Below are 23,948 nucleotides of genomic sequence, written 5' to 3'. Positions count from 1 at the left end.
AGATAAATCAGTTTTCCTAAGAAACTGTGGGGCATATTATCAAGACAGGCGATAAAATTATCGCTGTTTTAGCGGCAGAAAACTGCCGCTAAAACGGCGATAATGGGCTTGATAATATGCTCTATGGAATTCCAATTGAAGCCCATGTTAGATGTGAAGGACATTTAACATGGGCTTCAATTGGAATTCCATCGAGCATATTATCAAGCCAATTATCGCTGTTTTAGCGGCAGTTTTCTGCCGCTAAAACGGCGATAATTTTATCACCTGTCTTGATAATAAGCCACTTATTTGTAGTTTTAGGGTTACCCGGGGTATATTAGCCAGAACCTCGATAAAATTGTCGCAGGTTTCGCGGCAGGAAACTGTCGCTAAAACGGCGATAATGGGCTTGCTTATATGTGTTATAGAATTCCAATAGAAGCCCAGGTTAGATGTGCAGGACATCTAACCTGGGCTTTTATTGGAATTCTATAACGCATATTAGCAAGCCCATTATCGCTGTTTTAGCGACAGTTTCCGGCCGCTAAAACGGCGACAATTTTTACGAGGATCTTGCTAATATGCCCCCTAGTTCCTTAGACGTTTGCTACACAGTGCAAACAAAACCTCATATTTCTGCTCTTAAACGTTTCGTAAATTTACTGCATACAAAATGCTCTTGCCGCATGTTTTTCTTTCCTAGTTTTATTTGTTTAAGACGTGTTTCAATATATTACTTTCTTTTACTACTCGTTTAATATATTTCCATCCCTGCAATATCCCTAACAATATTCTCAGAGCTCCTTGAGGGCTTTCTAGACGTTTGTGTGCGCGAATAGAAATACAAAAAAAACTCTGCCTTTTCATCTAAAACACAATCAAAATAATAAGTATCGTGGAGTACAGTTGAACAACAGGGATGTGATTCTCCTTAGTAACGGGCATTTAGCATTTACAATATACGCATTTTGTACATTTATAGAAAAGCAATTTTCCGCACCTGTAGGTAATTGGAGTGTTCTGTTGTTACAGAAATCCGAGAAGCAACATTCTCTCTTTGTTATGTTGTTGGAGCCATGGCAGAAGACTTGGGCATTTAACTCAGGGAGCGAAATGCATGACTGGACCACCTCCTCCTTTCCATTGGTCAGCATGACCGCGGCCCAACATGCACCTTCGGTTTGGCAGGTGAAATTCGTATTTTCGCACAGCAAGCATACGCATTTCAAACCTGAAAGGTAAACAACAAAAAGAGTGAAAACTTTTCATCTACAATAAATTATAAAAGATTTGCATCTGTTAAATGTTACCATATGTCTAAATAGAAGAGCAAAGAACTGCGCAGGTAGGAGCCTTAAAAATGTATCCAGGATTTCGGAGCCACCACTAACCAAATTCCAAACATTTGTCATGCAATTTTCCAAACAGCAATTTACAAATCCGACAATTTCTTGAGACTAATCCAAAGACAACTTAAAGTATTTTTTACAATAATGATTTGTGATAATACTCTGAAAGTGGTTATGTTTAAGAGACGGTGGAATTGAAGAATGCGCTTTTCAGCAGCAGACTTGACAAAGGCAATGCACTCTACGCTGGCACTGCCCAGAAACTCCTAAAGAAACTGCAGAACAGCCAGAACGCCTCTACCAGACTCGTTCTGAACATCCCACGCCGCAGCCACATTACCGGCCACCTGAGAGACTTTCACTAGCTACCTAAACAACAAAAGAATTACCTTCAAGCTCATCACGCATGCCTACAAAGCCCTCCACAGTGCCGGACCTGCATACCTCACCCACTGACTTTCCCTCTATACTCCCACCAGACATCTCCGCTCTGTCCAACTGGCCCTGGCCACCATCCCACGGATCTGCGAGACCACGGCTGGAGGAAGATCCGTCTCCTACCTTCCTGCTAAGGCTTGCTACTTCTTACCTTTGCACCTCAGACAATAAGCATCGCTGCTGCTATTCGAGAAAGACCTCAAGACCTAGCTATTCGACTGAACATCAGATCCACCCTTTCTCCCACTCGGTGCCTTGAGATCGTTACTTGTGAGTAGTTGCACTTTATAAGAAACCTGATTGATTGATTGATTGATTGATTGATTGATTGATTGATTGAAGAAGGCATTCATGGCCCTCTGGGCAGGCACAATCATGAATAATGCACAGATACAGGACTAAAATACAGAAATAACAAAACGTGTGTTAGTACTTCCTTTTGCCCCAGGATAAATCCTTTCCTGTACCTTTTATCTATAACACCAACCATCACGCCATGCAAACATGTTGGAAGGAGGACAAGACCACTCTAGCCAGCAAAACCCTCTCTTTACCCCAAGCCTGAAAACCTGCCCCAACTCAGTTGTTTGCGTTTACGACCTCATGGGCAATTGACTTCTAAGGACTGTGAATATAATATTGAGTTCCATTTCACCGTCTACATCGACATCAGATCTGTGTGGAGTTCATTGCAGTGTGTTATGGACATTAAAACTGGCTGCTGTTTTATTATTTATTGTTGTTTTATTGCTAATATAGTCTTGGTAACTCTACTTATTTAAGTATTTATGCTATGAAATGTATCATTCCCTTTCCCTTCTCCCTTTCCATCCCATTCCCTCCTTTCCCTTTCTTCTGTTTTCCTTTAATTGACAAATTATTTTCTGGCGATGAATTTTATTGTTGACTGTAATTTTATGATTATTCTTTTTCGCTTCTTTGTATTTTAATGAATTCATTCAACTTTTTTTTGTATGTCTTTATGTACTTCTCCTTTCTTGAAAATTCAATAAAAATTTACTGAACTAAAAAAAAAACTGGCTGCTGTTTGTCTTTTAAAGGCACGGACTGAGCCTGCTAAGCCTCTGTTGAACTTTTATGCTGCTTTTCTTCATGACTCTTCTACTGGCAATGTGGGTCACTGAGCTACCACCTGCCATTTATATTTTCTGTAATCTGCAGGTCATGAATTTGAATCCCTGCAAGGCCAACCCAGCCTTTTATCCTTTAAGGCCAGTTAGCATCATTAAAATGGGTAAGAGTAACACCTGTTATGTATAGTGTTTAGAAAAGTCAGTGTGCTATAAAATAATAAGTATTTGATCCTTGAGTGGAAGTACCAGCCTACCCAAAGATTACTGAGGACCTCACCAAAGAGACCAAAAGGTCCTCCTTTCCCCTTACCAGAGACCAAATTCGACTAGCAAAAAGTGCATGTGAGTGCCTAGAGTGATGCGCTCCCATGCGTAAATAACCCCATTTGTTAATATTGTGAGCCCCCCCACCCGCATTCCTTTCCCTGGTCATACTAACCACAATAAGACGTGGAACGAGCACAGGCCTATAGCCCCTGTCTTGTCCTGGGTGTCGTAAGTCTCCTTCAGTAAGACTTGGGGGTCCCTTGAACCTGCAAGGCAGTGAATACTTCCAAAACCCTATTAACCTCTGCGCTAGATGGATCCTCAGCTGCAGAATGACCATGTGAGGTCCTTTGTGTCATTAGGTCTGTGTTACTAACCCCTACTAACCCTACAGTTTTATGTTTGCCAAGGAGCATAACCCTAGTGCAGGAGGATTTTCATGACCGTGACACATTTAACATTGGGGCTCGCAAAAGCCATGGGTCAGCCATAACACACTGATCTTGATGATTGAGAGGCAAGATACATGTTTTCAGTTTTTATTAGGGTTTTACTTTTTCCAATGTGTATTTAAAACTGAACCTGTTTGCAGATTGTTAGATTTGGTGGTCTCTAGTTGGCACAGATAGGTACTTGTGACAAATAGGGACCCTTGCCTCTAGTCAGTGTAAGGGGGTACACTCCTAAAATAACCCCTGCTCACCCCCTTGGTAGCTTGGCAAGAGCAGACAGGCTTATCTCAGAGGTAGTGGGTAAAGCATTTGTGACCACATACAGTAACCCAGTGACAACACTACAGATGGACACCATACAATTGTATATTAAACATAAGTATTCTTTATATAGACTTAACACAAGACCACAAACAACAAAAATCCACAATACTATACTTAAGATGGTAGTTTTAGCTTAGTTCAGTTCAGTTCTTAAGATGCGACACTTTGCGTCAATGTACCTAACAATGCGTTGCGCTTCCACAACAAGTAATGTTGCAGCGATGGAAATGCGGCAATGTTCCAGTGCAAAGAAATAAAGATGTGAAGATCTCCCAGATGCAGCACGCTTCTCAGCTGATGTGAGAAATCTCGGTTCGATGCGTCAGCTGCAGTGGCGACTCCCTTGTTCCAAGATGCGACGACAACAGCTTCAGCTGCCACACTCTTCTCTGGCGTTTGCGAGCAGCTTCCGCATGATGCGACAACTACAGCGGCGACATAAAAGATGCAACGGCAGCCGCTCTGACGGCGTCGCGCTTCTCCGGGGATGCAAGGCGCTTTCCTCTGAGTGGTGCAATACGACAGCCTTAGCGCCAACATTCACGATGTGACAGCAGCATCAGCGATGGTGACACGCTTCTTTCTCATTGCGAGACACTTCTCTCGATGCGGTGCAATATGACAACTAGAGTGGCGACACCCTCCTTCGGAGTTGCGATGGCAGCAGCAGCGATGGTGACACCCTTCCTCTTCATTGCGAGATGCTTCTCTCGATGCGGTGCAATATGAAAACTACTGCGCCAACTTCATGATGCGACAGCAGCAGCAGCGATAGCGACAAGCTTCTTCCTCGTTGAGTCGCGCTTCCAGCTCTTTGCGACACGCAATCCGTCAGAAGGCCCCAAAACAGCAGCAGGCACTTCCAAAGAACAGTGGGGAGCTGGGGTATGAAGTCTGTTGTCCCTGAGACTTCGGCAGGATGCAAGCTTTGTTCCAAGCCCCTGGAGATCCGTCACAAGTAGAAAGCAAAGTACACAAAGTTCTTTCTCCTCTCTTTGACAGTCAGGCAACCACTGCAGGCCAATCCCCTAAGCAGCACTTCAGCTTAGGAATAGTCTCTCCTCAGTTTCTTCAGGTTCCTCTCCTCAGCAGAGGTTTCTTCTTGTAGTCCAAAAGTGATCTAATTTCTTGGGATCAGGGTCCCAATATTTATACCCCAAAATCCTTTGTCCTCTGAGGGCAGAGGGGCCTTTGCCCAGTCCAAACCAGTTCTGGAGCATTTACTCACACAGTGCAGGGCGGAAACATCAGATGCCCCACAGGAGGTGGAGTCAGCATTGTGGAGGGAAAGCACAGCCCTGGAGTACTTTGTTGACATAGTTCCTTCTCTCCTTTCACAGTGCAGGGCAGAGACATCAGACGCACCACAGGGGGTAGAGCCAGCACTGAAGGGGGCAGGCACTGTCCTATTCAGGTCCCAGGTGCAACTCCTCCTTCCTTCCAGATGCATATCTCTCTATTCACCATTGGGCAGACTCACCCTGTCTCCTGGAATCCCCCAGCCAAGCCACTCAAACTCCAGACAAGGATAGGCAGTCCTGGATAGTTAGACAAGAAAATACCTACTTTCTAAAAATAGTATTTTCAAACACAGATTGTTAAAACCAACTTCACTAAAAGATGTAGTTTATCATTCTGAGTTCAGGCATACTAAACTCAAATTTCTACCATGTTCCCTGAGTCAGTTAGGATTATAAAATGTAATAATCTAACTGCCCATTCTGGCCTATGGGGAACAGGTAGCTTTGCAATAGTGAAAAACTAAAATGGCTGTAATTCACGATTAGGACATGCCACACACACACCAAGGCATGTCCTACCTTATACTTACAATGCACCCCGCCCTTGGGCCTACCATAGGGGTGTCTGATATGAAGAAAATGGAAGGTTTAGGGACTGGCAAGTGGGTGCACTTGCCCAGTCAGCATGGCAGTACCAGACTACACGCAGGCTCTGCAACGGCAGACCTTAGACACACTTTTACAGGCTGCTTCTGTGGGTGGCACAACCAGTGCTGCAAGCCCACTAGCAGCATTTGGTTCACAAGCCTTGGGCACACTCAGTGCACTGTACTAGGGTCTGACAAGTACACCAAACCAGCCAATTATGGAATCACTATTTCATACAGCAATTTACAATAGGGAGAGCATATGCACTTTAGCACTGATCAGCAGTGGTAAAGTGCCCAGAGTCATAAAACCAACAAATAACAGTTCAGACAAAATACAGGAGGAAGGCAAAAAGTTCAGGGAATACTCTGTAAAAAGGGCCAAGATGTTGCCATGTAAGTTTTTTGTTTTAGCAGGAAGATCTGTAAAAAGATTACCTCACAGGAGAAAACATTAATTCCTTACAGCATATGAAAGAGAAACCCTATCCTTATGTGTCTGAGTAGGGGTCTGTGGACAGTAAGCTATCATGAACAGCACTGTGGCTGCAAAGAGTTGATATCTGAGTATAAATCAACAGGGTTTGGCACTGTGGGATTGATGGTTCATCTCTTACTAATTGTTATACGTTTGACTTTGTTATAACGTCATGATTTTATCGTGGTCCCAAGGGCATTGGAAAGCTTTACATGAGTACCAGTTACATTACTCCCTCATAGGTCCTCCTCATCCCAGTCATTACAATTTGAGGCGGTACAAGAAGCACCCTAATCAGGTTAATGAAGATTACCGATGAGTAATGGGACATTACACAAGGTCAGATTTATATTTTAGGTGCAGGGAGATTAAGTGATTAGACCAGAAATATATGAGGTTTAGCTGATGCCATACCAGTCACAGTTTCTGAGACCTCCCAACTAAATAAAAAATCACAGCTGTGAGAAGGGTGCAGGGAGAAGCATCTGAGAAGCACTTGTGCCCCAACACTGCCCCCACACCGTAACCTCGAAAAAACTAAAAGCATAAGCTTGCTGAGGGTGCTGCCGATGTTCTGGGGTGGTTACACACCCATTAATGGACATTGGAAATTTAAAGCCTCTGGAAACCAGCTGAAAACTACTGTTGCTCCTCATTTTGTGGCCCTGCGGAGAGAGTCCATATTGTGTGTCTTACTGTGGCATCATGTGAGTTGGCAGGTCTGGTTTCCCATTTCTAAAGTTGGCAACTCTGGCCACAACATCCTTTCAAAGTCAAAAGTCAAAACAAGCTTTATTCGGATCATACAAAATGTCCACAAAAGCATACTATACAGTAAAAAGACTAAAATACATTTATAGTTAAGAAGAAAACACATCTGATATTTAAGGAAAGACATCAGGAGACATCAGTTCATCATTTAAATTAAATAAGCACAGAGCTAAACAAATATGCTTACGTTGCTTCATAATTCAGTCTTTCCAAATGAGCAAGTTCATTCCTTTGTTTCATTGCCATCAGTATATAACAGATAACGGCATTACAAATTAAAACATTATCCAAGTACTGTAAATAATTAAAAGCAGTTTTATAGGTAAATAGGCAATTAGATTTAAAAATCGGCCGGAGATTTTTTTTTTCTAATTTCAGTATAAAACTTACAAAACAATAAAAAGTGAAGGGTACTTTGTTTGGAACTGCCATCACATGGACAATTCGGCATAATGACGCAAGACTTAACCCTTTTAGGGAATGCAAATAAAAAGTGCAAAGAGCACAATCTTCATCTGGTAAGGTAGAATCTATGTTGGACATTGGTTACAAAGGCAAGATATGGTTGTAAACCCTTGAGGTAACAGATGACTGTTTTCTTAGGGTTTTAGGCCTCATCTCTACGTGCGGCCCTTACACTCAACAATCTCTCTTTTAATTCAACATTACTGGGATATTGAGCATCTCCCAGAATAACGTTGTTTGCAGTTAAATCACAGTCCTCTAAAAGGCCAACAATGTAACTTAACCAGGGAATTTTTTTACAACCATCTTGAGACATACAATCTAAAATAATATCCCTCGTAAAATGAGTCTCTTCCCTAACCCAGATTCGATGCCATAGATTTAATGCGGCCATACTTATTAAGTCAGTCATATATGTACGGAGATCCAGTTTCCCTGTGAACGATGATAGAAGATGTAGCACCAGGGATGGCTAACAAGTGTCTAAGGAAGTTGTTTTCGAGAGTTTGTAGTGAAGAAGTATCGGTCTGGCCCCATAGGGATTCCCCATACAACTCCCTGCGATGCACTTTGCTCCGTACAACTTAAGAATCTCCCTGACAGGTTTATTACCGAATTTTTGGGAGAATGTAAATATGGCCTTCACCGTTTTTACAAATTTCAGCTTGTTTAGCGTTATATGCTTTTTCCAATTGCCCTTACTGTTAAAAAGGATCCCTAAGTAAGAAAACGTAGATGTTTTCTCTATCTGTGTCCCGTTGATAAAATGGGATTTTATTTTTATATTCCCTTTACTACAGGACATTACCAGTATCTTACTTAGGTTAATTTTCAAATGTTTCTACGTCATAAAACTATTAAAATTATCCATCAGGGTCTGTAAGCCATTTGCCGTCCTTGAAACCAGGACGGCGTCATCGGCGTACAATAAAAGGGGTGTTGCCCGCTTACCAATCATTGGGACATCTACCCCGCTGTTCTGTAATAAAGAGTCAACCCCATTTATATAAAGTGAAAATAATAAGGGGGCCAGAGTACAGCCCTGTCTTACTCCACGGGTAATTTTAAAGTGCTTCGTGCTTTCCCCCTGAATTCCATATCGCATCCTTGCCGATAACCGTGCGTAAATCTGTGATAGGAAACTAACAATATCATCCGGGGCGCCCATTCCCCTTAATGTCTCCCATAGCTTTGAGTGGTTCACCAAGTCAAAAGCGCTTTAAAAATCCACAAAGCAGAGATGAAGGGAGGCCTCCCTTGCAAGGGTATATTTTCCTATTATTAGTTCCAAGTTCAGGCGCTGCTCAACTGTGCCAACGCCCCGTCTAAAGCCATATTGTGCCTTTGATAATATATTGTTTTCAATTGACCAAAGCTCTAGCCTGGCCAACAATATGCACCCCATGACTTTAGACGTTAAATCAAGCAAGGATATTGGACGATAGCAACTCAGACAACTTCTATCTCCCTTTTGAAATATAGGGACTATTAAGCTCTCCGCCCATGTGGCCGGTATCACCCCATCTATTGTTGCATTGAAGAATTTAAATAAGACTGGTACCCAAAGGTCCATGTTGTGCTTAAATACATCAATTGGGACACCGTCAGGGCCAGCAGCCTTACCACTGGTACTATTCTTAAGGGCTGTTCTAATTTCGTCTTGAGATATACTCTCTAAATTAATATCGTATGTAGTTATGACAGCATTATCCTGAACTCTTAAAAGACCCTGTTTGGATTCGTTAAAAATTGCTTCGAAATGAGTTAACCAGTCCTCAGGGGCCACTCCGGTATCAATCTTCACTGATTGCGCCTCTTTAAAAAAAGGTTGATCCAGAGCTTTCCAGAAGAGAACTGAGTCTTTTAGCTCTGCGGCCTTGTTTAAAGACTCCCATGCATTTTCCCTTATCTCCATTTTTCTCTTATTAAGGGCTTCTTTATATAATTTTCGTCATGTGTTAATCCTCTCCCTGTTACGTGGGATCGTTTTAAGCGCCAACTTTAATTCCCTATTCAGTTTTGAACAAAGTTTACCAAACCCCCTCGGGGATTCGATACAAGTTTCTTACTTTTTCTTCGTAGGTTGTCTGAAATTACAGTAGAAATAAGTTGGAAGGCCTTAACAATATCAAGGCTACTTGATGAATCGTCCAAACAGGTGCCAATATGATTTGATATTTTTAATAAGATTTTATTTGTAAATGCATCTGGGTCTACACCTGCCCATTTGATTGAGATCCCGTTTTCCCCATGTGTTTTTATGTCCGCTTCACAAGTACCTGATTGGAACGATTTTCTAGGCGGAATACGTATAGTTATCAATACTGGGTGGTGATCACTCAATAGGCTGGGGACTATAAGGCATTCCAAAATTATGGACCCTAAATCTATTGAAGTAATAAAATGGTTGATGCATGATGATGACCTTGCACTTTCAAAGGTAAAGATATTACCTCTATCTTCCCATCTACTACCTTGTAAAATCTTATCTGTAATTTCTAAGTTATGTTTAGACATAACAAAATTAATATTTTCCTCGTAATTATTATGTGGGAAATGTATCAAAGCCCACCTTGTTCTTCTTCGTAACCACATTGAATTTCAGCTATGTGGTCACATGGTTCTAAGTTGAAATCCCCCGCCCAAATAATGGAGCAATCCCGTCCTACATTTCTCATGAAGTCCGTCAGCTCAGTATCTAGCGAAGTGATGACCTCATATCTCGAAGCATTGAAAATATTGTTATAAAAATTGATAAGTATTATATCCTGAATTCCTTCTATTGTAAAAAATAAAAACTGAAAATACGGCGACTTGGTATAATATTTCTTTAAAAACAACCTAGAAGACAATGAAATAAGTACTGCTAAACCACCGCTAGCCCTACCTGCTTGTGAAAGGGTTGCATTGGTTGCAATAGTCTTGAAACCATTTTCAAAGAAAGCATCCATACGCCATGTCTCCTGTATTAGAACCAAATCACAGTGCTCAAAAGTTTTATACCAGTTCGCATCCTGTAGTTTGTTCCTAGCCCCTGCCACATTCCATGTCATTATATGTAAGCAATCTGACTGTGGCCGACTCACGGAGGGTAACTCACCCTCTGGTAAGGGCCTACTCTTGTGTATCACTATACTGTCTTTACTCGAACTCTCCCCCACAGCCTCTAGAATATCCAACTGCCTGGGCTGGATAGTCACTGAGGACACTAGTCGCTGAGTGACGGAACTCGCCAAAGGTATTGAACTAATAGGGTGCAGTCAATCACAACAGTCTAGGCCTTACAACGGAGATAATCTATTCTCTAAATTTAGAAATGGCAATCTTTGGCTGGGATCCCGATGTGTTCTATAATTGTTTTGTTCCCCCCGCGTCCACCAACTATTCTGGGTTAAATATGGTCTATAAAAAAACCCCAGTGGTAAGAGATCAATTTTATCGGTACTACAATCCAAATTAGTAATCCCCAGGCAATTCAAAAGAAATCCCACAGCGTGCTTGTTGTTAAAATTTGCGACTATGCAATCTTCTGCTTTCCTTGATTGCCCAACCCAAGGACATCGTCTGGCCATTATCATATCCTTCCAAATATCCTGGCCCACCACCCCCGTATCCTTCAGTTGATTAGAGAGCCAATACATGGTTTTAGCCATTAATTGATCAGTGTTTCTCTGGCCCTCTGGGAGGGGTGGGACATTCCGTAAGCCCACTACCAATGGAGCTGCTGCGGGGGGGAGAAGTAAAACCTGGTGACCCACTGGGACCTCCCTATGAACCTTGTCCCTCGGCATCTGATGCAGTGTCTGAGCCCGAGCCCCCCGAGGTGAATCAGGCGAGACCACACCCCTAAGGCTCACATTTGGGCCATTTATCCCTCTTCCCTGGCCACAGGCATCAACAGTGCCATTTACTCTGTCGATGTTATCTATATCTGCAGCATCTACATTCCTTCCTATCACGCTTGGAGTAACGGGTATTTTCCCTACTGCAAGGGAATTAGGGAGGGGGGATTTACAGTTACCGCGGTACAAGACCCACCAACCACTGACAATGTACTCCGTTCCTCCAAACCCCCACCGTTCTGCATAATCTTTAAATCAAAGGCGATTAATCTATCCTCTATTTTAGTTAACCTGTGCAGAATTGGGGACAAGGATGATGTAATAAAATTTTCCAATCTACCCCACATAGCATAAAAAGTTTTTACGTAAAAATCCTCTAGAGCAGTTGACTTCAAAGTACTGGACATATTCAACCTTATCGACTGCAAATCCTCCAATGGAAGGGGTTGAAATGCTGTAGCCCCTCCATCTTTATTTGGCTTCTTTAATTTAGCCGGTTTCTGTCTCTGTGGCCCTCCACCCCGCTTCTTTTTTTGTGAAGAGTCTTGGATAGTTGCAAGAACACAGGGTTTATCCTGTTGGGCAGATCTAATAACAATGCGAGGTGGAGGGAGTCTATGAGAATTTTCAATACCCACTACAGCTGGGACTACGGGTAGCAGTATATTCTGGGTGCCCTGTCCACCTTGTCCACCTTTTGCCTCTCCTGATAAATTAATTGGCAGACCCAAATCACCATCTTCTTCAATTGACACAATGTCAGTGGCCATTATGCGATCCGGGGTACGTGCGGAGGCTATAGCACCCAAAGATGACCTCTTTGCCGTTTGAATATCAAGCGATAGACGCCTTTCAGTTAGTGCGATTTCGTGGGCAAGAACGGAACCAGCTCTAATTAAAAAGTGGTCCAAGGTGCCCACAATACTACCAGCTGGCTGTACATATCTTCCCTTTCCCTCACGCACATTCATTCTCTCTATGGTGTTTGTAACAAATCCAATAGGCTTAAAATAAAAGAATATGCAACCCGGATTAAATTCACTTCATATAAATTCCTGCGTGCTACGAGGATGCACTGACCTTTTTGAAAAAGGATGACTTTGAGGGGGTGCTCGTACCGGCCTCGTACGGTCTTGAACGGACTAAAACGGGCCCGCCCTTGGCCCGGGCTTCGCCCGGCGCGTGCCCGGACGCGTCCCGCGAAGCGGGTGCGTCGAGGAGCTAAGAGGCGGCGGCTATGGGCGGGTCTCTCAAACACAGGTGAGGAAGGTTGTTGGCCCCCTGGTACTTCGAGTCCCGTTCCACGCAATTCCAGCGAGTCCTTCTGTGCGCGACCTCTCTCTCTCCCAGCTCTCCTCTGCGAAGCGGCAGCTGTGGGCGGGTCTCTCCAACACAGGTGAGGAAGGTTGTTGGCCCCCTGGGACTTTGAGTCCTGTTACACGCAATTCCAGCGAGTCCTTCTGTGCGTGACCTCTCTCTCTCCCAGCTCTCCTCTGCGAAGCGGCAGCCGCGGAGCGGGTGCGGCGAGGAGCTAAGAGGCGGCGGCTGTGGGCCAGTCTCTCCAACTCAGGTGAGGAAGGTTGTTGGCCCCCTGGGACTTCGAATCCCGTTCCACGCAATTCCAGCGAGTCCTTCTGTGCGCGACCTCTCTCTCTCCCAGCTCTCCTCTGCGAAGCGGCACCCACGGAGCGGGTGCGGCGAGGAGCTAAGAGGGGGCGGCTGTGGACGGGTCTTTCCAACACAGATGAGGAAGGTTGTTGGCCCCCTGAGGCTTCGAGTCCCCGTTCCACGCAATTCCAGCGAGTCCTTCTATGAGGCTGAAGAAAAACTTAAATTATTCCTTCCTATGAATTTTACTTGCTTGATCAATCAAATGTAATTTCAAATCATAGTCCAAATAAGCAGTTCAAACACAAATAGCACATTTTATAAAAACAACACCTTTTTTTCATATACGTGTTTTTTCAATTCTTCATGTATGAATATATACACAAAATCATTTTTATATAAAAAAATATATACGGTATATTTTCTACAACAACTAATTTGTTGTGTCAATCAAAACAAAACAAATACCCATAATTCCCTATTGCCCTGTTAGTGACTTGAGGATGCTTTTCATTCAAACAGGATCACCAAGAAGTCCAAAGAGGTGTATTGTTCCAACCTCACAATTTTTGCGGACATTCAAAATATTCGTATATCTTTTTAAATTCACATAAGTGTCCTCCAATACAGTTGACGCGTTTCAGCCCCACAGGTAGTGGGCCTCTTAAGGACTAGAGTGTTTAAGGAAAAACTCTTTTTTCGCAACAGAAATCCCCTAAAAACGTTCAAAATTAAATAAACTATTTACCAACCTATATATACACAAATATATACATCTCTTAATATATATACATACATATATAGTTTTTATATACATATACAGGAACTCGTAGAACAAACCGATTACACATTTCTATGAGGCTCGAATTGGGGGTCTAAAAAGCCAAACACCCGAAAAGTGCACTTTAAAAGGACCTATAGTGACAAATCACCCGTGAAACTATAGGGTCTAACGTGTGATTAAACACAAAAAACACACTTATATTCATAAAGTATATCCAATAAATGTACCCAACCGTGCTAAACCACTATCTAGTTGTTCCTCAAAGGGAGCCTTGTTCTTTGGGTAAAAATTACTCTAGATGTGGATATAACTCAGTTAAAATTTTCAGCATTAGATATAAGGGGGGTAAAGTTAAGAACACTGGATAAAACCCCAATTTACATAATAAATACTTACAACATATCTGGTCCCTCCAGCAAGGAATCTCGAGTCATAGAGCTGTTAGATAAATTTCTGAGAACAATCAACCCGGGGCAATGATAATTGTAGCAATGATAAAAACCCTGTTTGAAGAGGAGGGTCTGGCTAATAACATTCCCCCTCTGGAAGCAGGTCATGCAATGCCCTGCACAGCTGCAGCTTCACAACTTATGTGATTAATTTCAGGGCATGCACTTAGGCCCTGCAACAGCCGATTGTCGTCCGATAGACCGAGTGCACCTTCATTTAGCAGGAGCTTTACCGAAAGCAGCATTGACTATGCTAATTCATGGTCTAATATCCACGATTTAAAAGTAAATGCCAGAGGAGACAGCGATCATTATCCTCTATGTTTAACATTAGTAGGTTCCCTCTTCTATCTCACAAATAGGAAGCATAACGATAGTAAATCAAGCCATATTCAACCAATAGTAATAACCGGAGAGCCCTGAAATGGCCAGCAATAGTGGGTAAAGATGAGGAGATGGCAGGATTTGCAACACCTTTTCAGATGTCTTCTCTCCCTATATTGAATTGCCAATTCCAGAGATTCCCATAGTGCAGATTCATAATGAAATGATAGACTAACTAAAATTGATTTTGAGCAAGATCCCCAGAGAGAACGGGGTGGGGAATAGAGCGACACATACTTCAGCCAACCAGTGGTATACTGGAGAGTGTTACAAAGCAAAGAGCGAGCTCATAATGGCAGCAAAATAAAATGACATTCAATATAACAAAGGGACCCCTGAGTCTAGATACAGTTCCTAGGACAGGGCAACAACAGTATTAATAGGAATTTTTCCTAGGCCACAACAAACCTGTCTGAAATCAGGTTGAACTTAAAAATGGATGGACAACAGCCTCAATATACTGACAAACAATACAGTTGTAGTAAAAATATATATATTTGTTTATTATTATAAAAGTTACATAGAAAGAAGAAAAATGATTGCATAAAAAAGGCAGTGTAAGAATTACAACTTTAACCAGCCATAGTATGATTCTTAAAACATTTTTTTTTAAATGAAAAAAAACACATGTATATACATAAACAAAAGTCTGACAGAGATTTTCAAAAATTGAAGTAGAAAATCAAATGACGTCATTGCATTAAGAGACAAAAGGGCTAACTGCAAAAGCTTATTACTGCAAACAAAGAAAGAATGGGACGACAACGTCTGGACAGAACTAATAATTGCTGCCGAAATTCAGGATCATGCAGGCTTTTGGAAATTGTTAGCTAAGGGTAATAAAATGGGGAGAACTAGCATGGATCTTTTTTTGGATGCCGGCACTTGGGTCAATCATTTTTTAAATTGTTTTCTGAGATTATACATGAGCCAATAAATAATAATCAATTTGAAACCTCAAATGCTGAAGCATTGAACACTATAGAACCAATCCATATCCCATACTTTAGTAGAGAGGAAACCTTGGCAGCAATTGATGCAATCAAGCCCTGTAAGGCCCCAGGCCCCAATAAAATATCAGGAGATCTGTTGAAGCATGATAAAGCTGTCTGGGGATCATACATTAATCTCTTTTGTAATGCCGTAGCAGCAGGTGCTCCATTATCAGACTCAAGGAAAGGGGCAGCAATTAATAAAATGTTTAAAAAAGGAGATCGCCAAGAGCCTGCAAATTACTGGCCAATAAGCCTTATTGATACCTCACAAAAGATCTATGCCAAGCAGATTTTAACAGGATTAAATGAGTGGGCAGAGGCAAACACCGTTTTATCCCAGTATCAGGCAGGGTTTAGAGCAAAAACCAGTACAATCGATTAGGCTTTTAGACTTTTAAGCATGGGGTGGAAATACTCGATTTTAAAGGAAGGTCATCTGTATATAGCGTTTATAGATTTGAAGGCCTATTTTGACCTTATACCAAGAGATTTCCTCTGGTGCTCCCTAAAAGACCAAGGTGTACCAGAGGAACTCCTTACACAGATAGTGAGACTACATGAAAACATTTATGCAAAAGTTAGATGGGGGGCCTAGGGAGAACTCACTGAGGCTATTCCCATAAGGGAGGGTGTAAGGCAAGGATATGTACTGGCACCCACCCTCTTTTCTCTATATGTAATTAATGCTCCAATATATCTTTTGGGATGTAGGCACGATTCACCTAAGTTAGGAGGGTTGCTAGTACCAGCCATTTTATTTGCAGACAATACTATATTAATATCTCAAATGCTGAAGAGACTCCAACATCTTTTTAATTCATTTAGCGAATATTGCGATATGAAATGCCTTGAAATAAACTGAAGCAAAACAAAATACATGACAGTCAAACCACATAAATCATTTAAGAACATTTCCGTTCAAATGCAGAAGTTAGAATATGTATCGAACTTCAGCTATTTAGATATCACACCTGACACAAAATTGACATGGAATCCACAAATGCAAAAAAGAAAGACCATTTTGCTCCAAAATTCAGTACCCATATTAAAAAAGCACCAGAACAGTATATCTAAGGCAGTGTCACCTGCATTAGAGGTGTATAAATACAGGGCACAATCAGCAACTTTATACGGAGCTGAACTTTGTGGGGGGGCACTTGAGGAAAAATACATTTGCAGTGGAAGAAAAAAAGGATGCTGTTACGTCTTCACGTACGTATGCCAGTTATCTCCATTGTTATGGATCTGAACATAAAACGCATTGATCACCAGGCTATATTGATACCACTGTCGTTTTGAGTGCCACTGTGGACTACTGTAGAACTTGCAAGCTGCAAAGAGTGGCTAGAAGACATACTAAGATATGACCACTGTGGTAGTCTCCAGTGGGTCAAGCATGTGAGAACATGCTTCTACAAACTTGGATTGAACCATTTCGGGGAAACACTTGAACTATTGACACCACCCTCTAAAAAAACTATTGAAAACAACATTTTGGGTATACATGCAAAATTGTGTATCCCATAATTCTGAAAATAGCAGATTGACTACACAATTCCTTCTCACAAAATCTCTTCCATCCTTTGAGCAATTTCTTGACGAAATTCAACCTCAGTTGGCTAAATAGCTGTATATGAAATTTCGTTATGGTATTCTGAAAGTCAAACCTAGCACAGCAAAATGGGGTTTGAAAAATGATGATGACAATGATGATCACTGCCGTCTATGCCATTGCAAGACACAAGAAAATGATTATCACATACTTTTTTTTTGCCCAGCATATGCCACACCAAGGCAAAGATGCATCAAACCGATATGTTGTAATTTGAGAGTCAGGTCTTGCACTGGTATGACTAGAATACGAAAAACTGATACCTCGCTGACAATTGTTTTTGTGTCAACACATACCTGTTTGCTGTTAAATTATTGAGGGAAAAAAGGTGTGAAATTTTTAAAAGACCCATAACTTTATTTATATATTGATAGTATTTGCACTTTATTCTCTAACGATGTACTATACTAAGCATTTCTATGCATTACTGAGCACCTGCACTTTATTTGTCAAATATAGTCTATGTATGAAGTTCCAATCTTCCATACATTTTTTTGTGTAATAATGTTTTAATTAGCAAATTCAGCATTTTTATGTACTGGATTAGACCACTGTAAATGTCCAAAGACACAATTGAGACTGTCATCTGTCTAAGCTGGGGTTTTAAGATGTGTTCTTTTATTGGTATGTTTGAACTGTTTTTATCTTGTATATTTTATGGTTTTTTATACTGAATAAAGATTATTGAATCGAAAAATGTAATTGAATTGTGTGAGGCATTGTGTGTAGCAAATCACCGAATCAACAATTTTCTTTAGAAATAAATATGGTAAATGTTCACACTAAGTACATGTAAGAAAATATTGTAGTAAAGGGTGGTTAATGTTGAGATCTGGTTGCAGCAAGTATTTGTTTATGCAGGAGAGATTGACCCCAAGAAAGGGGAAATCCTTTCTGGAGCAATTTTACTGACTGATGGAAGCAGCATCAGCCTGCAAGTGTCTTTAGAAAGAAGCCACTGCTGATGGAGGAAAAAACATATTGCATAAAAAAACCTCCAAATGGAAGCTGCAGGGAGACTACCGAGGAGGGTCAAAATCAGAAGCAGCTGACAAGAAGAAATGTTGTGGAAAAAATGCACCAGTTATCCAAGTTAGTCAAATATCCAAGAGGGCTGATGCGCTCATCTGCCTGACTCCCGTTTATGGACCCCCTGCCTGTTTCAGGAATACTACTATCTCTGCATGTGGTGCTACTGGAAGACATCACCACTTGGTGCCTCATACAGCGGTGACAGGTAATCAGTCTCCTTGTTCTGCAACCCAAACTCTGCTCTGTTTCCAACCTCAGGACCTGCAACAAGGAAACCTAATGACAATTAAAGGCTGATGAAAATTAAACCAAATTCTTTATTTTTACAAAGGACATGATCAAAAGAGAATCCATTGAAAGTTTACCAGTGGAGGGTAGCATTGCACGAACAATATTATCCTGGAAACTTCAGCTGAGAATCCTCAAGTATGGTTGGTGGAAGGTTGTCACTTAGGTGCTGTTGCCTGCCTCTTTATGAGGCAAAATCCAATTTCCTGATGTAGAAGCTAGCACTTCATCATTATTAGCTTCTATTTATTTTGGCTAACAACACAAAAATGTTTCTTCTTCCCACAAGTACATCAGTTACACTTGGTCGGTGCACTACCCTGGCTCTAAACCCTCTCAATCCTGCAGCCCTCCAACTCTCCAGGGAAAAGTTCCAATATAAAAAGTCTTTCCTAGGGGGCTGATCCAAACATCTCTTAGTACAAGGGCTCCCAGTTCTAAATTGGTCATGGTGAAATTTAAATTATGGCTGCTTAATTCAAGTAATTTCATGTTGCGCTTGTTATGGGAAATTGCCAGAAATGAGCCATTATATTACTTTGCGTAATTAAATGTCATTCACAGTAAAAATGTACCACAAATGCATGGGTAAAACAGAATGGTAGTAGCTGTTGTTTGTAGTGCCTTGTTTTAATGTATTCTCAAGCCAAAAGCTGATGCAAGGACACATTTTGAGCAAACAATATAGCACAAAATGACAGATTTACATTTCACAGGTTTATACTCAATTTTATGTAAATTTGCCAAAATTTCGAGTCATTATGCAAAAGCAAATTAAATGAATTTTGCATACCTCACAACATTCAGTGCTCGTTTCCAATGCAATCGGCATTGCTGTAAAACAGGCAGTTGCTGGTCAGCATTTTGAATAGATTTTTCACTTGAGCAACCAGAATCGTCTTTGTGCTGCAGGGGCCGTGAGGAACCACACGCCCCAGGAGACAGCGGGCCGGCAGCGGAGACGCAGCCCCTCCATCCACGTCATCAGTTGGATTTAATCATCTGTCCTCTCCCGACCCACGGGATGTGCGTGGGTGTGCGCCGGGCAAAGGGCGGGCCGTCTGTTGCCGTCAGGGGCCGAAGGAGGCCGGGCTGGGCCCCGGCACTAACATTTGACCCTCCAGATTATGTAAGAAACTGTTCCTTATTTGTAAAGTGGACTGGAAAACATACCTTTTGTAGTGTGTCTGGTGTTGTTCGTTGTTTGTTGAGTGATATATGCGTATATGTTACCATCTGCAGGGTTTCACATTTTGTTATCTCGTGATAATTATTGTATTGTGAGGGCACATAAGCAATCGCAAAATTAAAAGATGGTAAAGGGAAAGGGGTAGTAGGTACTTTAGATGCCTTTTTAGTAAGAGCTGAATCTGCAATAATACATGAAATTAAGTTAACTGAACGCAGATTGTCTTTAGACTCCCAAATGCTTCAGAGTCGATATACCACTACCAGCCCAAACCTAAATGAGGATAAGGTTGATGGAGGAATACAAATTAATGGGTGTCCTTTATCGCCGGCTAAATCCTCTAGTACCCAGGAAATTTTAGATTCCCCCGTCATCAAGGATAAACCTAATGTAGTTACGAGGGCACAAAAATCCAAACAAATAAAGGAAGTTGTCCTGTACCACTTGAAAAAAAACGAAGGGGACAGGCAACAAACAGATCATGTAAACAGACTCAGTATACACCTAAACCCCCGGTAAGGAAGGGCACACAAGAGATCATAGAACTCACATCTGAATCAGTGCCCGAGTCAAGTCAAGATATAGCTTCGATAGATATAGCACCCATATTGATTACACCGACTATACAACAGGGTATGGAGGAAAGTTTCTGGATTAAGTTGGAAGCGGTAATTAACGCTCACTTAAAACCTGTCCTTCATAAATTGACAGATATTGAAAGTAGGTTATCACGCATAGAGAGCCTACATTCTAGTGTTTGTGTGCCACATGCTGAAACAAGACCCAGTTTGAATAAGCCAAAGGGAAAAACTAAAAGTGGGGATGTTATTAAAATAGACTCCCTGGGGAAAAGCATAATACAAGATGGAAACTCAAGGGGGTACACAAGTGATGCTAGTCCTCCTTCAAATGCCACTTTAGTGGATATAGATGACTCAACCCAGGATGGTATTCAGGTTACGAACTCTTCAACTATTAACAAAGCTTCAGGGGTGCGAAACTCTCAAAAAGAAGGGGCATTACATACGGCCACTGTCGTGGACATTACTCACGCCATCTGCCCTACAGTAGCCCAGATTCAATTCTTAATCTGCCCCCACAACCTACACCGTATATTGTTGTTTTAGCAAATGTCCACCCAGTAGCCCTAGGTGAAGGAAAGGAATGGCCGTCTTTGAGGAATAAATCTTGTAAATGCTAAGACGGGTATCAATCATAATTTTTTGTTCTCAGAACTTACTATGGCACGTAGGGTCAGATGGGTTGGACCAACTAAGAAATCATTGGAGGGAGATTGTATTGTCTTGACTTTTAGGTCCCTGGGTTTGGTGGGTGCTATAATTGATAGGATGGCCGTTCAAACCATGGATAAGTCAATGGTTTTGATACTACCTTTGGGATTTTTCTATCTCCACCCTGCATGGCGATCCAACCCAACAGAAATAGAGCGTCAAATTAGACCAAAACAGCAGCTGAAGTTTCCACCATGGTACCATGCAAATCGATTTGACCCCTTGAGTAGTTTAGCAGAGGTTGATTGACTACAGTTAGAAATGATCCGAAAGATATGGTTATAATTCCAATTTACTGTAGGGATATTGGCGAGTACATACTCCCTGCTCACCCCTTGAGCAACCATAGTGATTTGCAGTTGTCTTATAAAAATAATAAAACGCAGGTTCCAACAAAAGACAGCGAGGGTAAACAGAACACCACACAAGCCGGACATATAGTGGAAGAGAACAGGTCTAGTAAACATTTAGGACCAGTAAATGGATGTACTCTTCGCCTAATTTCTTGGAATGTGGCAGGCATCTTGCGAAGGCTATCAGATGAGGTGTGGACGGAGTATATTAAATCCTTTGATATTATCTGTCTCCAAGAAACTTGGAGCAGAAAAGATCCTTTCCTGGACAGATATAACTCATTAGTCGTCCAGGCTGAACCTTCTCTGGCCGGGAGGGCAGAGGGTGGTTTAATGACCTCAATCTCGGTACGGTATAAGTCACTAAAGATAGAAAGAATAATGACTTCCACATGGTACCAACTGACTTTGTTTACTAACTTGCTTGTTGTCCCCTTGCTTTTAATTAATTGGTACTATAATATTTTTCATACGCAGACTTCATCTATTATCGATTCTTTGCAGGTAGAAATTGTCAAAAAGAGTGAAAAAATCTTTCCTTTGTGTATTATGTGGTTGGGGGATTTTAACTGCACTGTATGTCAATATAGTGGGAGCAAGGTCTGCGGGTTATTTGATATTAATGAACAACCTCTAGCACATTTTAAGCATACCATACAGGATGATGCATTAAATAATATTATCGTGGCAAACAATCTTTGTATGCTCAATATATTGACCAACACCCCAACGGTACCTATTCCAACTTTTGAAATCTCACGGGTTCCCTACCCTTTTCTTCAACCGGACAAATATCACACATGTATAAGATAAAGAGACTTTTCACTTAGGGATGGACACCCCTCTTTTTTGTATGTCGTTAATTGTATGTTATCTGTAACATTGTTTTTAACTGTGTTGGACTTTGATCTTTGAAGTTAACATGAGGCTCGATATTTGCCACTGGGCAATATCAGGATGCCTGCAAGCCATCGTAACAGTATTTGTAATAGGGGACTAGTCCTCTAGAAGATAGCAAACACGGGGTGGGGGTACCTGAGGTTGAATACAAAAAGGCACTAGACCGCTTGCATAACAATCCGCTACTGTGGGAATCCCCTCACCAAGCCCCGGGTCACCAGCACGCACGCCATGTCTCCTGCAGGTACTTTATAAACCATTTTGCAAACTTGTGCTTTGAAATTGCGATTCTCATATTTACATGACTAGAGAATCTGGATTTCATTAAAGACTCGGAGGCTGACATTATGCATAAATCTTTAATGCAGATCCCAGCAGCCGCATCACAATATAACAGTTCCAAAATAGAACAAAGGCAACAGCTAAGAGCCATGAGCCAACAACACACAGCCTCTTTTAAATGAGGAAAAAAGTAGAAAAGTTCAAGAAGAGTTCAAAGGCTTGAGTAGAAGACTCCGCAACGGAGGAGATGGAAGGCAGGACGTCACGAAACTTGACCGTAGAAGGAAGAAACCCAGGAAGGACGATCCAGGAAGGACGTTCTCTTGAGAGACGTATACAGGATCAGGCAACATCTGAAAGGACAAAGGAATTAGTCCAAGAAGCCCAAAGGAAACAAATCCAAACATGTCACAAAGGTTAAACAAGGCAGAAAGCATTGTAATAAATTACAATAAATTATACATGGTAAAATTGAAACACCATTACAATAAATTAAACATGGAAAAATGTAAAATTGAAACGCCTCCGGTGGAGGGAGGGGGGGATAATGTCAGCCTCCGAGTCTTTAATGAAATCCAGATTCTCTAGTCATGTAAATATGAGAATCGCAATTTCATAACAAGACCGGAGGCTACATTATGCATGTTGGAAGCTTCCTAAAACAGCATCAGACATGTGTTGGATAGGTTTACAGTAATGACGAGCAAAGGTACCTGCATTGGACCAGTCAGCAGCTTTCAAGATGTCATCCAACCTACCTCCAGACCAAAGTGATTTGCTAGCCATAGCGCCTCTAAGGGAATGAGCTTGAAATTTGGTCAAATCGACTCCAGCTAAGCTCATAACAGATTTAATCCATCTAGCAATAGAGGGGGAGCTAATAGCTCTATGAGGTTTAACGAAGGAAATTAACAATTGATTAACGCCGACTGGACGAAGTCCAGACATTCTACGGTCATACTCCTTCATGCACTCCACAACGCAGAGTTTAGGATGAAGGTCAAAGCGAGGATAGAAAATGGAGTCAGACATTGTTTTTGTCCTCCTGTGGACGTCAAACTTAACACCAAAAGGGTTATAAGAACGATAAGTAATATCGAGGGAACGAATGTCTGAAGACCTTCTGCAAGAAACAAGGCATAGAAGGGTAGCCAGTTTAAGAGAAAGATTCTTCCTGTTAAGGAGAGAATTAGAAGGCCAGTCAGAGAAGAGACGAAGAATCAAGTCAACGTCCCAAAGGACGTCATATTTGGGTCTAGGAGGCCTTTTGATACGAATAGCCTTCATGACCCTACAAATAATGAAGTTTTTACCAATGGACTTACCGTTAATAAGGGAATGACCTGCAGAAATTGCAGATCTAAAACAGTTAATAGACCTGTAACTAAGGCCCTTCTCGAATTGTTCAACCAGGAAATTAGTCACATCAA

General features: G+C 41.6%; 1 protein-coding gene across 3 annotated transcripts in view; it reads right to left on the bottom strand.

Annotated features, from left to right (window-relative positions):
- ACVR1C (activin A receptor type 1C) overlaps positions 1 to 1,200 on the bottom strand; it is a 675,408-nt gene extending 674,208 nt beyond the window's left edge. The window contains exon 1 of one of the 3 annotated variants that reach the window (XM_078681710.1): positions 983 to 1,200. In XM_078681710.1, coding sequence (XP_078537836.1) covers positions 983 to 1,136 — 154 coding nt within the window. In that variant the 5' untranslated portion in view covers positions 1,137 to 1,200. The remainder of the gene's footprint in view (positions 1 to 982) is intronic. The other 2 variants (XM_078681711.1, XM_078681709.1) reach the window with 2 other exon arrangements.
- Between the last annotated feature and the right edge of the window lie 22,748 nt (positions 1,201 to 23,948).

The sequence above is a fragment of the Lissotriton helveticus genome, chromosome 3_1 (assembly GCF_964261635.1).
Source record: "Lissotriton helveticus chromosome 3_1, aLisHel1.1, whole genome shotgun sequence".
Lineage (NCBI taxonomy): Eukaryota > Metazoa > Chordata > Amphibia > Caudata > Salamandridae > Lissotriton > Lissotriton helveticus.
The sequence above is the reverse complement of the archived record's forward strand: the minus strand, read 5'-3'. Positions and strand labels throughout refer to the sequence as shown.